Here is a 13,423-nt window from a genome sequence, read left to right on the forward strand (position 1 = left end):
AAATTAGTGGAACCATTATTGGCCCATCAACTTTTATTTTGCTTCCAAGTACAAAGTCAACACTTTCCCACCTTTTACTACTCTGTTATTCTTTCTTCCTTCAATTAATAGTGTTTTATCAAATTCACATTTTATCTTTGTAGGCTTATGCTAAATTACTGCCATCTTATCAGCTCCCTGTTATGCTCTGCTCCTGATATACATTTCCACTGAAGATTAAGGAAGCGAATTTCAGTGGAGCAAATATAATGCGCAGCTGGGGGCCACAGTCCACATTTAATGCTAGTAAATTGATATGAATGCCGATCCTTTCAAATGTGTTGCCATTTAATAATAATGTACTGAATTTCCTTAGTTCTTTCATTCTTCCGCACTTACACTTATTGTGGATCTTCACTTACCCATTGTCTTATTAAAACATTTTTCGACTGCTTTTTGGTGGAAAGTTGACTGGCTCAAGGTGACGTTTCACTGTATAAAAGGTGTATTATTATGAGATGATAGTCAATTTAACTCATCATTCTAAATGTACCATTGTTCCATTTCATGACAAGAAGCCGTTTTTTTTAGCTTCTAAACTGAAAGAACATTTCTGCTTTTTTGTAGATCAACTTGAATTCTAAATTGCCCCTCAGAAACGAGAATCGTTCAAACAACAGCTACTCAATGGTTTTGGATCTAATGGGAATGGAAGAACATATTTACAATACTTTAGAAGTTATCTCATACATATTGCTTTTTCCTTATGCTAATTTCTGGATTATATTTTAAATAAAGGAATATTGTATTTCTGAAATCTCCTCATGTTACCCATGATGAGTGTAAATTGATCAAAAAGGAATATGTCTTTTGTGAAGGTGAAACCATTGCTTCTGGTGAAGGTGAATAGCTGCCCTGAAATAATTTCTTACTTGCTTAATGTCTAGATAAAGACATAATCTGATTTACTGCAAAATAATATTTACCAATTTATGACATTGTAAATCAAAAACAATTTTGTTTTTTTTTTAAATTATTCTTAGTCTAAAGAATAAAATGCCTCCCAAATGGTAAAAAGTTTAAATAATTACTGAAAAAACATGAATAGAACAGAAAGCTTCCATTGGATGGAAACATCCAATGCAACAGATTCTTTCAGATATCACAGGGCTAAAGCAAGTAACAGACCCACACTTGAACGTAGTGGATCAGGTCTTGAAGGGTCAGATCTTGAAGTTGCATTTTAAACATTGTGCTGCACAAAATCGTATGTATTTGCATGGCTGTATTTTGGAAAAATGCTTACAATTTGAAAATGTTCAATAAAAATGGTATTCATTGACTAGTTGTATCATGCTCTGGTCTATAGGCATTGGACGTGATCATTCTGATGAAAGAGAGAAAGAATCATCCATATTTTTTTGTTTATCTGCCCATTTGAGGAGCAGTAACTCGTGATTTTGTTGAAATTAGCTTAATTTTTTACTTTTATAACAACAAAAAGTAAAGCGAAAAATGGTTCTGCTGTTAGAAAAACCACTACTTATAGAAAAATACGATCCACTCATTCTTAATTTGTTGAAAGATAGTTTATATTTTTAATGTACAAAACTATAGTTTAAGTTAGGTGGGATTCAAAAAGAAATTTGAATTGGGTAAATTTAATAGCAATTCTTGGATACCATATACAGTACAAGGTTCATCACCGTAATTTTTTAAATTGAAACACCAATTGTGATGCCATATTGAGAATTAGTTTACTTATTGCTAAAATAGCTGAAGAAATAACAATGAAATTGAAGACACGCACTTTTATAAATCTTTGAAAGCTCAATTCTCACCATTGCTTATAATTGACAATAAACATATTTTATTGATACTTGTGCTGAGAAAACTATTGTTATTCTAATGGTGTTAATGAGCTGATCTGAAGCGATCAAAAATTTGATCTCCCACTCAGAATGATATTTTGTATTTGAGAAATATGTTAATTTCTGTTTTATTCATTAATGCATGAATATACAGTAAGAAATATTAAGGCACAAAGGTATTTTGTTGACAAATTGTAATATCGTGTTATTAAAAATAATTAACCAAATCATAAGATCTTTTACTCAATTACATGTACATCGAATTAGTAATTTGGTAGCCATTTTAAAATCGCAAATTAAAATGTTTAACTTTAACGCAGCGTTAATTTTATTTACTCATTTATGGAATACACTGTATATCTTGGCATAAAAGCCTTCAAAAATCACTCAAAAATGGTAATTGACTTACACGGCAGTTATACTTCTGAGACCTTAAATTCATGTCAAAAATTGTTTGATGGCATATTAGTTGACCCTGGCAGCACCCCACCGCTAGTACTTCCGTTCCCCAACACCTCCCCATCACTGGGCCCCACCATAAACCACCCAGACATTCAACAATTATAAAGCCCGAGGTCCCCACTCTGACCCGGGAGCCTGAGGTCGCTGCTCCAAGGATTTTTTTTACTGTTTCTTTTTACTTGCTTACTGTAATTTACAGATTTCTTACTTGGCAACTGGGGTGTTTTAAAAAATGTTGGGTTTTTTTGGGAGGCCCAGCCAGCCAGAAAATGGGGGTCAACTTGTACTCCAGATGTACCATAAAACCATTAAAATGAGGCTCAAAAAGGGAGTTACCTATCTGCCAGTTGACTTGTATGCCAAAATATATGGTAGCTGTTGCTGTCAAAGGTCAGCAAATACTTTTCATCCCTTGTAGTCCTTGTGCTAGGTAGCTTGCTGGGCCTTTTCAGAGGACAGATAAAAATTAGCGATATTGCTGTAGGTCTGTAGGCCAAGAAAATTAGTTTTGTTTTCCCTATTACTGCAAACCAAATATGGAATCATAGCCTCATACAGCATGGAACAGGCTCTTAAACCAAACTCAGCTCTGCTGATGAAATTGGCATTCTGGGATAATCCCATTGCCTGTATTCTAAGCCCCTCCGATCCACAGATCTGTGGAAAGGTCTTTTGAATGTCAACATTGTGCTTGACCTTAGTTTCCCCTCTCCCACTGGTTTCGTACACAGACCATTTTTTTGAATATTTTATTCATAATTTATACATCACAAAACATCATACAGAAAGTATATAATTGAATAATCCCCCCCCCACCTCCCTCATTAACCCCACTAACACCCATCCTCCTCCCCCTTCTACCCACTAAGAATGAAGATCACTTAAAAACAATATTTAACTATTTGTCTGTGGAAAACAAGACACCCACCAGAACGGACCGAGAGATTAAATCTTCAAATGAAGAATTTTTAGACATGGGCTCCATACTTTAACAAAAAAAAAAATGATATTTAACCCTCAAATTATCTGTTATCTCTTCTAAAGAAATACAGGATTTAATTTTTAGCATGCCATCTTTGCATTCCATTTTTTGGAAACGGCCAAAGCTAAATGTAAAAATTCAATTTGATACATAGTCAATCTTAATCCTAAAGCAATCGAGTTAATAAAAACAACATTTGATCAAATGGAAGACTTACTTTTAATACTTTCTCCAAAAATTATTTAACGTATCCAAAAAATCTCAACCTTAGAACAGGTCCAAATTGCATGTAAAAAAAGTGTCCATCTCTTTTCCACATCTAAAACACAAATCCGAGGAAATTAAATTAAATATCTTTAGTTTTTGAGGGGTTAAATATAGTTGATGTAAAAAATGATATTGTACCAGTCTATATCTTACATTTCCTTAGTCATACTATCCTTACACAAATTTCTCCAAACATTTTCATCTATCTTCCTGTTTGTCAGATACCCATTTTAATCTTGATTTATGAACATTCAATCTAGACATTTTATTTTGTAATAACTTTTACATTTCAGAAATAAACTTACACTTGTTTCTTCTTTAGTGAGTAATAATTCCAAAGCAGATTGTCTCGGTAATTTTAAACTATGACCTAATTTTTCCAATAAAAATGCAATTACCTGATAATAGCAACAAAAAGTATAACTAGGAACTTGAAATTTTTCCTTCATCCAATTAAAAGATACAAACTTCCCTGCAACAAAACAATCTTCAACTTTTAAAATCCCCAATTGATTCCATACCTTTAAAAACTGTTTATTGACTGTAAAAGGGAAAAGTTTATTTTGATACAAGGGCATTTTCACTGAAATCTTTCCATTTCCACCTATCTCATAATCATTTTTATTCCATATTTCAATTAAATGTTTCAATATTGTTGGGCCCCTACCGATTAACAGTTTTGAATTCCATTTATTAATAAATTTTGACATACATTTTTTAACTCTATACTTGCCCAAATTGAAGGTTTATTTAAATCAAATATTCCATTTATAAATTTCAATTGTGCAGCTTTATAATAATTCTGAAAATATGGAAGTTGTAAACCACCTCATTCAAATTTCCAAATTAATTTCTCCAAAGGTTCCCTATTCATTTTCCCTTTCCATAAAAATTTCCTTACATTTGAATTAAGATCTTTAAAATTTTTTGAGGTATTAAACATGGAATAGATTGAAAAAGATATTCAATGCTTGGAAAAATACTAATTTTAACACAATTCACTCTACCTATTACGGTAATACGCAAGTCATTCCATCTATTTAAATCATCTTTAATTTTATTAAATAGCATTACATATTTAACTTATACAAATTATCTAAATTTCTATAAATTCTAATACCTAAATATTTAATTGGATTTTGTGTCCACTTAAATTGAGCTACTCGTTTACATCAATCATAATCTCTTTCTACTAATGGCATAACTTCACTTTTATCCCATTTAATTTTGTAACCAGATATTCTCCCATAATCTTGTAATTTTTTGTATAAAAAAAATTAAAAAATTTTCAGGATCTGTTATATAAATCAATACATCAATTACAAGCAAACTAATCTTATACTCCTTATTAACTTTAATTCCTTTAATGTTAAAATCTTGCCTTATTGATTGTGCTAATAGTTCAATTGCTAAAACAAACAATGCAGAAGATAAAGGACATCCTTGTCTAGTCGATTGGTAATTACTCTAGCCAAAAGATTTCTATATAAAGCTTTAATCCAAATTATAAATATTGGCTCAAATTGAAATTTTTGCAAAACCTTAAATAAATAATTCCATTGTAATCTATCAAAAGCCTTTTTGACATCTAATGATAAAAGTAATGCTAAGTCTGATTTCTTCTGAGAGCTTCAAATTAAAATAATTTAGTTATATTATCAGCAGAATATATTTTTAAAAATAAATTCCGATTGATCTAAATGAACCAACTCAGGTAAATACTCAGTGAATCTATTAGCCAAAACTTTAGCAATAATCTTATACTCAACATTAAAAAATGATATAGGTCTATAAGACTCCAGTTTTTAAAAAATCTTTATCTTTCTTAGGTATTACAGCTATTATAGCATTTGAAAAAGATTCTGGTAATGAACAAGTTTTAGTTGCTTGTTTTAATACTTCCATTAATAAAGCCATTAATAAGTCTTTAATTTTTTTTATGAAATTCAGATGTAAACCCATCTTCGCTGGAAAATTTACAATTTTGCATAGAATTTAAAGCCTTAATAACTTCTTTCAACATAAATAGAGAATCTAAATCCTTTTGAATTTGGAAATTCAAAGATGGAAGTGGAAGCTTCTGTAAAACATCATTAATTTCTCCTTCGTTTTTCAATAATTGAGGTGAATATAACTTCGTATAATACTCTCTAAAGGAATCATTTATATCCTGTGGTTTATAAGTAATTTCTGAATTATTTTTGACAGCATTAATAGTTCTTGACGCTTGCTCCATTTTCAATTGCCAAGCTAATATTTTATGCACTCATTTCATAATTCTTATTTTTTAAAAGTTTTATCAATTAATATCTCAGTTCTATAAGTCTGAATTGAATTATAATTCATTTTTTATTTATCAATTCCAACCTCTCTTTTTCAGATATTATTTTTTGTAATTTTTTTTTCCAAAATTGCTATTTCCTTCTCTAATTTATCCACTTCCTTAAGATAATTTTTCTTAATTTTAGCTGAACAATTTATTATTTGGCTACTTAAATAAGCTTTTAATGCATTCCATAAAACAAATTTATTATTAACCATTAATATTTGTATCTAAATATATTTGTATTTGATTTTTCATAAAGTCACAAAATTCTACTTTTTAAAAATAATGATGAATTAAATTTCCATCTATAAATTTAATCCATTCTATCAGAGTTCAAACATAACATTAATAATGGCGTTATTGATCACTATCTGATAGAATTCTAGATTTATATTGTACATATTCAATTCTTCCTTGTAAATGATCTGAAATTAAAATAAAATCTATTTTGGAATAAGAATCAAACCAATAAGAATAGCATGAATAATCTCTCTCTCTAGGATTTAATTTCCTCCAAATATCCATCAAATTTAAATATTCCATTCATGTCAATATTCTTTTAGCAGTTTTTGTTTTCATTAAAGACTTTGTAGATTTATCTAAAATTGGATCCAAGCAACAATTAAAATCTCTGCTAATTATTGTATTTCCATTTGCTTCTGCCAAATTAAGAAAAGCATTTTGAATAAATGTTTCATCATCTATATTAGGTGCAGACACATTCATAAAAATCCAGGATTCTGAATAAATTTGACTATTTACCAAAACAAATCTACCAACAGGATCAGTAACTGTTGATTGTAATTTAAATGCAAACTTTTCATTAATTAAAATAGCCACTCATGCTTTAGAATCAAAAGATGAGACTATAACTTGATCAACCCATTCCCTCTAACTTTTGATATTCTTTCTCAGTTAGATGAGTTTCCTGCAAGAAACCAATATCTACTTTCAACTTCTTAATGTGAGTTAGAACCATCTTCCTTTTAATTTGGTTATTGAACCCATTTGCATTAAATGTCACATAATTCAAACTATGTGTTGCCATAATATAATTTAAAAAATACTCAACTCCCTTCTTCACCCCGGGTCGTCTCATCTCCACGGCCAACCTTCAAAACATCTCCAAAGATAGAAAGTAAGAAACCCCAAATAATAATAAAAAAGAAGAAAAATAACTCAAAAGTGCCAATTAGGTCAGCACTAACTTCCTTAATTATGAGAAGTGGCTCTTGCCATGTGTGACATGAGGCCCCAGAAGAGGAAAGCAGAAAAAGAGAACCTGCCTCCCTAGACAGAATATCAAAATTTAATTTCAATCAGTCAGTCAAGTATGATTAAGCTTCTTCAAGGTCTCCATTGATTTGATCATCATCGATTTCAACTTGAACCTCAGTCGGGTTTTGTCTTCCTGGTGAAATCCCTCCCTTCGATTTTTTCTGATCTCCTTCCATTTGTTGAGATGAATAATGTTGTCTTCCATTCAGTTTTAATATTAGGCAATGAATTAGCAAGTTCCAAAGCTTCAGATTAATTAGCAAAAAAATATGCTTGAAATTATCCATAAAAAACTTTAAGAATTGCTGGGTATTTAAAAGCAAATCTATATCCCTTCTTTTCTTCTTTTAACAATTTCATTACTCAAATCTGCATAGAGGAATACTCTATTATTCTGGATCATTAAAGGGCTTTACTGTTCCCTGGTTTTTTGAATGGCCATTTTCAAAATCATTTCTCATTCTTGGTAACGTAGACATTTCATCAAAATAGAGAGTGGCGGTTGTCCCAGATACATTTTTTTTCCTTAGAGCTTTATGTTCTCTATCAAGTTCCAATCCATTTGGAAAATTCTCTGGTCCCAAAATTTAAGGCAGCCAATTTTGAAAAAAAAAAAAACCATACTGGATTAGTGCCCTCAAAGTCCTCAGGTAAACCAACAATTTTTACAATATTTCTTCTACTCTGATTTTCCAACATGTCAACTTTCTGCAATAAATCCTTTTTCTGAATTTCTCACACTGTGAAAGAATCTTCTATCTTTATTAACTGTATCTTTACATTCTTCTACCTGAAAATCTTCTTCAAATTTTTGAACTTTAATTTTAATTTTATCAACAGTTTTATTACATTCTGCCTTATCTGTCTTCATTACAGTAATTTCTTCACTCAATTGAGTGGTAAAATCTGCTTTCACTTCAGCAAAATCTGTATCCATTTTTTCACTAATTGAATCAATTTTTTCAAAAATGTTATCACAAATCTGTGGATCAAGAGGTTTTGCATCCATTTTACCTTGAATATATTGATCTTCTTCTGATGCTTCTGCCTGTGATTGTGGCACAAGACTTTCCTCTTCCACTCCTACCTCCTCTTCTTCTTTTGTGGACATAGCCAGAGGTTGAAATTGAATTCGGGCTTTCTGCTTGGCCCTTGTTTGACCTGCTACTGCAGTTGAAGTCGGGTCTGGAAGTTCCAACTCAATCACTTCTGTAGTGCGTATGCGCCAAGTCCTGCACATGCACGTTGATGCTACAGTCAGAGCTGTAGTTTTCTTCTGTGCTCCAGCGCCATCTTCTCCAGCTCTCCGAGAAGGTGGCACTGGAGTTTGAATCTTTACCCGAGGAGGTTTGGTAAATCGAAGTTGGAGAGGAACCAGGATCAGAGGCTGAATCTTCAAGGTAGGCCCAGCTTCTTCCATCAAAGTAACTTCAGTTGTAGACGTTTTACTGTAATCTGTGTTTTAGATTTTTTTTGCTGTCGTCTTTTCAGACCTTTTGGAGAGTTTTAAAACTGTTCACTGTTTTGAAAAGTCAGGTATTTATTAATTCTGCCAAGAGAGGCATTTTCCACATCTTCTGCATACGCCATCACGCCCCCCCCCCCACCGCCTCCCCCCCACAAACCATTTTTTGAGTTGTAAAAATTATCCCCTCTGGGCCACTCTTAAATCTCTTCCTTCTCATCTGAAATCTATGCCCTCCAGTTCTAGAATGATCTACCCCAGGAGAGTATTCACTTTATCCATGCCCATCCCCATCCTGATTTTAGTGAACACCTTATCCCAACAACCTTTCATTGCTATTGAAACTAGCTCTTTCAATTTCATATTGTCTCCTGCCGCGATTGTGAAACCTGAATTCATGACAATAAAAGGAATCTCAAAATAATATTTTAAGTAAAGCATTTAGCTCCTCATGCTTGCTTACTTACCGATTCAAGGGAATCGTGGAGGAATTGTTATCTCAGTAGCACTTTCCCACACTATTCCATATTTCCAGATTATCTTCCCAAATTAAAATCTAGTTCAACTTAGGGGTCTATAATAAATATTATTCCTTCACCTGGATTCTATAATTTTCTTATTCATTACCAACTCTTTCCACTAAAAATCATTTTGACAAGTATATCTTTGCTATCCATTAATTTAGTAAGCGATGGTGTAAACATCATAAAATTTTCCTTAGATTGACAATAAAGTAAAATCCCCATTATCCAACATTCAATCAACTAGAAATGAACAATTGGCAGGAAAAAAAAACAATCGATGAAATAAATAAATATTTTTAAAGGTAGATAAGAATAAATGAAGTTTTAAATAAAAGTTCAAATTGTAAAAGTAAATGTTCTCCGTGGTAACATGATACCACTTGGGAACAAACATTCAGCCAGAAGAGTGCCCTGGTCATGCCCCACCCACAGCAGCTGTTTCAATAAAGTTATATTTGAATAACATGGCAACACCCACGATGAACACCCCGGGCGATGCCTGGGGTGACTCTTCCAATGTGTCTCCCTATCCCTGCCTAATAAGTCTTTATTAGTATCAAGTATATTAGTAAGGCTTTATCTGTAAACTTGGGGGGAGGGGGTTAATTATGGGGGTGGTTAATTATGGCAGTGGTATGGTCAGTGTAGCGGTCAGCATAGCGCAGTTGCAGTTCCAGCGACCGGGATTCGAATTTCAATTTTGTAAGTTACAGAAAATGCTTGATTAAAGTGAACCTTGAAGACTACAATACTGATATTTTTCAGATTACTTTATATTTTGCACCATCTTTTGTCTATTAAACAGTGTGTTCTTAATGCAAGAGTATTAGGGAGGCATTGTAAGGGTGAGTCTCAATCAACCAGAAAATTCACATATCCGGTATCCACAATCTATCTATTAGGTGTTGGATAATGGGGATTTTACTGTACTTGTCTCTGTTGGATGAAAATATATGTGCAATAGGAATCATTTATTTGGCCTTTACCACTCTTTCATACAGTCATGAACAGGTGGTGCTGATAAAGGGGGAAGGGAGGGAAGAAGTTGGTGTGAGAAGAGAATGAGTTACAGAGAGAGAGAGTGCTTATGGGAGGAGAGGTATTAATAGCACTGGACAACAAATATTTTTCTTCCTAAATACTTTATGGGTTTTGGGTTGCTGATCACAAAAATAAATCACCTAAAAAGTTTCCTATCACTTACCATTTTTTAGATATAACCTATTTTTGTGATTTTCTGTCATATTTTAAGTCAACATAAAGCAGACAAAGCCACAAAATGCCACATGTCACTGAAAATTCATTTTCTTCTTTCGCACTTGGACTTCTTCCCTGCTGATCTTGGTGCCGTCAGTGATGAACATGTTGAAAGGTTTCACCAGGGCATTGCGACCATCAAAAACCAGTATCAGGGCAACTGGAATCCATCCATGCTGGCTGACTACTGTTGGACACGAGAGGCATTAGATGCTGCGTACAAATGAAAACCACCAGGCAAAACATTTTTTGGGTCAATTGAACTAATGCAATGTGACAGAATCGTTAAACATGCTAAATTCAATAAAAGTTAATTTAATGATTCTTGAAGGGATAGAGCAAATCTGAAATTATCCTTGTGTTCATTTTGTATTTGTCTATCATAATCCCTAATTTTTTTTCAGGAAGACAACCTTTTGGAAAAGAAATGCTTAGACATTGAATTAACCTCTCCTGTCCCTTTTATATTCAAATATACCCCCAGAAATTCTTCTGGTTCTCAGCATCTTCAAGGTGCTTATTAGACACTTTTCTTCAATCTGTTCTTACATTCCTTCCAGAATTCACTCTGAACTCTGGTCCTGCCTGCGTGGAGCGAGACAAATGGCGAAACGGAGATCGCCAAGACAAGATTCGTGTTCAGAACATAGTTAGTGGAGAGCCCAAGCATCTCTTCCAAATGGAGTGAGACAAAGTTTGCCCAATGACAGGTTCAGGTGAGAGGATTTTTAGTAGACCTGCCCCACATAGGTCCATGACCTATATTGAGAGAGCCATGCCGCGGGCCAAGCTGGGACCGACAACTGGAAACAGAAGATAATGGAAGATAGGCAGATGTCCTGGGCTGAACACACCGAAGGGGGATGTGCAGGGGCTGAACAGGCAAGAGGCCGGCACAAAAACCAAGAACGCAGGCTGCAGGAGATGCACACTGGGCTGAACGTGGAGGGGATACACCAGGGGTCCCGGGCTGAACAGTGAGGGGACACACCAGGGGTCCAGGGCTTAACGTGGAGGGGACACACCAGGGGTCCTAGGCTGAACGCATTAAAGGGACAAGCATTAGAACAGCCACTGGTCTGGAGTATTAGCGCTGCGGTGGTTGTCGCAACACGGGCACTGCGTTTGCATCTGGACTGGTTTGGTGTTTACCCCAAACCTTGGAAGAAGAAGATCTCATCAAGCAAACGAAGCCAATTTATTGGAAGCGCCAGCTCTCTCTCCCCCACCCCGCGCTAGGATGGGTGCTGTGGAGCAGGGAGGGCGGGTATTCTAATGTAGAGGAGGATTCTGCGCTCCAGCTCGTCGCAGTGTTTTGCAGCTCTTTGTTGTGTGTGAGGAGAGAGAGAGAGAGAGGGGGGGGGGGGGTTGGAGTGGGGGTTTGGAAGGTTGCAACATCAGCAGTGTCTGCCAACCCGACTCGGATTCCGGCCGGGTGGGTGGGTTGTGGTGGTGGGGCTTGCAATTCCATGGAGGCACCCCTGCTGAAGGCAATGGGGGCTACGGGGGAGGTAGGCTCCAAGGTGAGCGCCGAGCTGGAGGTGAAGAAGCTGCAGGAGCTGGTGAGGAAACTGGAGTGGCAGAACGAGCAGCTGAAGAGCCGGGCGAACGCCGCCGCCGCCCCTCTGCAGGTCTACCTGGGCTCCGGCGCCCGCCACCTGCCGCCTGCTCCGGCTCTCCTCCTGTCTCCCCCGCAGGGCTTGGCTTACCCCCAGCCCGGCGGCACCCACTGCCCCGAGTCCCGGGCCGCCAGGCTACTGCTGGACGAGGTCGACACGCTGGACCTGGAGAACGGACGCTGCAGCGGGAACGAAGACAGCTGGTATTGTTTAATGCTCAGCGCCTTTATCCACCTTACTCTCCCCTTCTTCACCACCCCACATCCCTTCGCCTCTATATCCCACCTCCCGACTTCTCTCGACCCTCCCCTTTTCTGGCCTCCCTCTTCTTTGCCCCAGGCCATCCCTTCTCGCATTCTGTGCTCCGATCTTCCCCCCCTTCTCCGCCTCATTGTCGTCCCACCTCCCTCTCCTCTCCCTCACCGGCCACCACATCTCCTCCTCCACTCCCCTGTCACCCCCCTCCTCACCACTGCCATCAATCAGCACCCTTTCCTCGCTCTCCATTCAGATCCCATCTCTCATCATGATAACAAATACCTTGTGATGTTGCCTTGTGTTTATATCCATGGGCCACATTATTTACAAGATGTTTAACCTATTACATGTTGTCTTGGTCCCGTATTGATAACAGGATCTGCCAACAGGTGCAACATTTATTTTAGGTCGAGGTCAGTGATTATTTGCAGATTTCCCGTCATTTGATGCAATCTTCCTTTGGACTGATCGTGGAGAAAGATTTTTTTTTAAATTGGATTCTAGATTAGCCTCATTAAAAAAAAATCAAAGTTTAGTCTGGAAGTTTTTGCGGTTGTCACATTTTGTAGCAGACCTTGGGATTACCAGCCTCCAGTAGTTAAGGTTCTGACTGAATAGTAATGCTAACAATTGCAAAATGGAAGAAGCCAGATATCCTTTAATAAACTGCAGGTTCCCAATTCACATGCTCAAACTGTCTAATGCAGCACAAATAACCACTGATTTATAACCACGCTTTTGTATGCCTTCTGCTTTACCTTGTCGACTGTTGTGTGCAGGGCTTTTTAAAATTATCCATCGGGATGAATGTTGATTTGCCCCAGAAATACTAAAGGGAAACATAAAAGCTTGATAAATGTCCCATAATTAAACAATAAGTTTAATAAAGCAACATGAAACAAAAAGCACCAATTAACATTAGAATGGTACAGTCCTTCACCCCACAATGTGTTGACCTACATGTACCTCAAACAAACTAAACCCTCCCTACCTCACAACCTCTATTTTTCTTTCATAGATGTGCTTATGTAAGAGTCTCTTAAATACCCCTATTCTTCCAGCCTCCACCACCACCCCTGGCAATGCCTTCCATGCACCCACAGTTCTATGGAAAAAAAAATGTATCCCTGATGGC

The 13,423-nt window shown here is 36.0% G+C and overlaps 2 protein-coding genes and 1 long non-coding RNA gene across 7 annotated transcripts in view; 2 read left to right on the top strand and 1 right to left on the bottom strand.

Moving 5' to 3' along the window:
- The window catches only part of scel (sciellin), a 159,268-nt gene extending 157,947 nt beyond the window's left edge, over nucleotides 1–1,321 (top strand). For all 5 annotated transcript variants that reach the window (XM_069890310.1, XM_069890311.1, XM_069890313.1 and 2 more), the window contains one exon: nucleotides 607–1,321. In XM_069890310.1, the coding sequence (XP_069746411.1) occupies nucleotides 607–623 (17 nt within the window). In that variant the 3' untranslated portion in view covers nucleotides 624–1,321. The remainder of the gene's footprint in view (nucleotides 1–606) is intronic.
- Nucleotides 1–12,554, bottom strand: part of LOC138738999 (uncharacterized) — a 29,680-nt gene extending 17,126 nt beyond the window's left edge. Inside the window, exons 1-5 of the long non-coding RNA XR_011341943.1 lie at nucleotides 12,501–12,554; nucleotides 12,121–12,209; nucleotides 10,359–10,598; nucleotides 3,512–3,613; nucleotides 402–471 (exon numbers count right to left, since the gene is read on the bottom strand). This is a non-coding gene — a long non-coding RNA (uncharacterized lncRNA). The remainder of the gene's footprint in view (nucleotides 1–401; nucleotides 472–3,511; nucleotides 3,614–10,358; nucleotides 10,599–12,120; nucleotides 12,210–12,500) is intronic.
- slain1a (SLAIN motif family, member 1a) overlaps nucleotides 11,816–13,423 on the top strand; it is a 127,113-nt gene continuing 125,505 nt past the window's right edge. The window contains exon 1 of the mRNA XM_069890315.1: nucleotides 11,816–12,233. Within this exon, the coding sequence (XP_069746416.1) occupies nucleotides 11,881–12,233 (353 nt within the window). The 5' untranslated portion in view covers nucleotides 11,816–11,880. The remainder of the gene's footprint in view (nucleotides 12,234–13,423) is intronic.

The sequence above is a fragment of the Narcine bancroftii genome, chromosome 7 (assembly GCF_036971445.1).
Source record: "Narcine bancroftii isolate sNarBan1 chromosome 7, sNarBan1.hap1, whole genome shotgun sequence".
NCBI lineage: Eukaryota > Metazoa > Chordata > Chondrichthyes > Torpediniformes > Narcinidae > Narcine > Narcine bancroftii.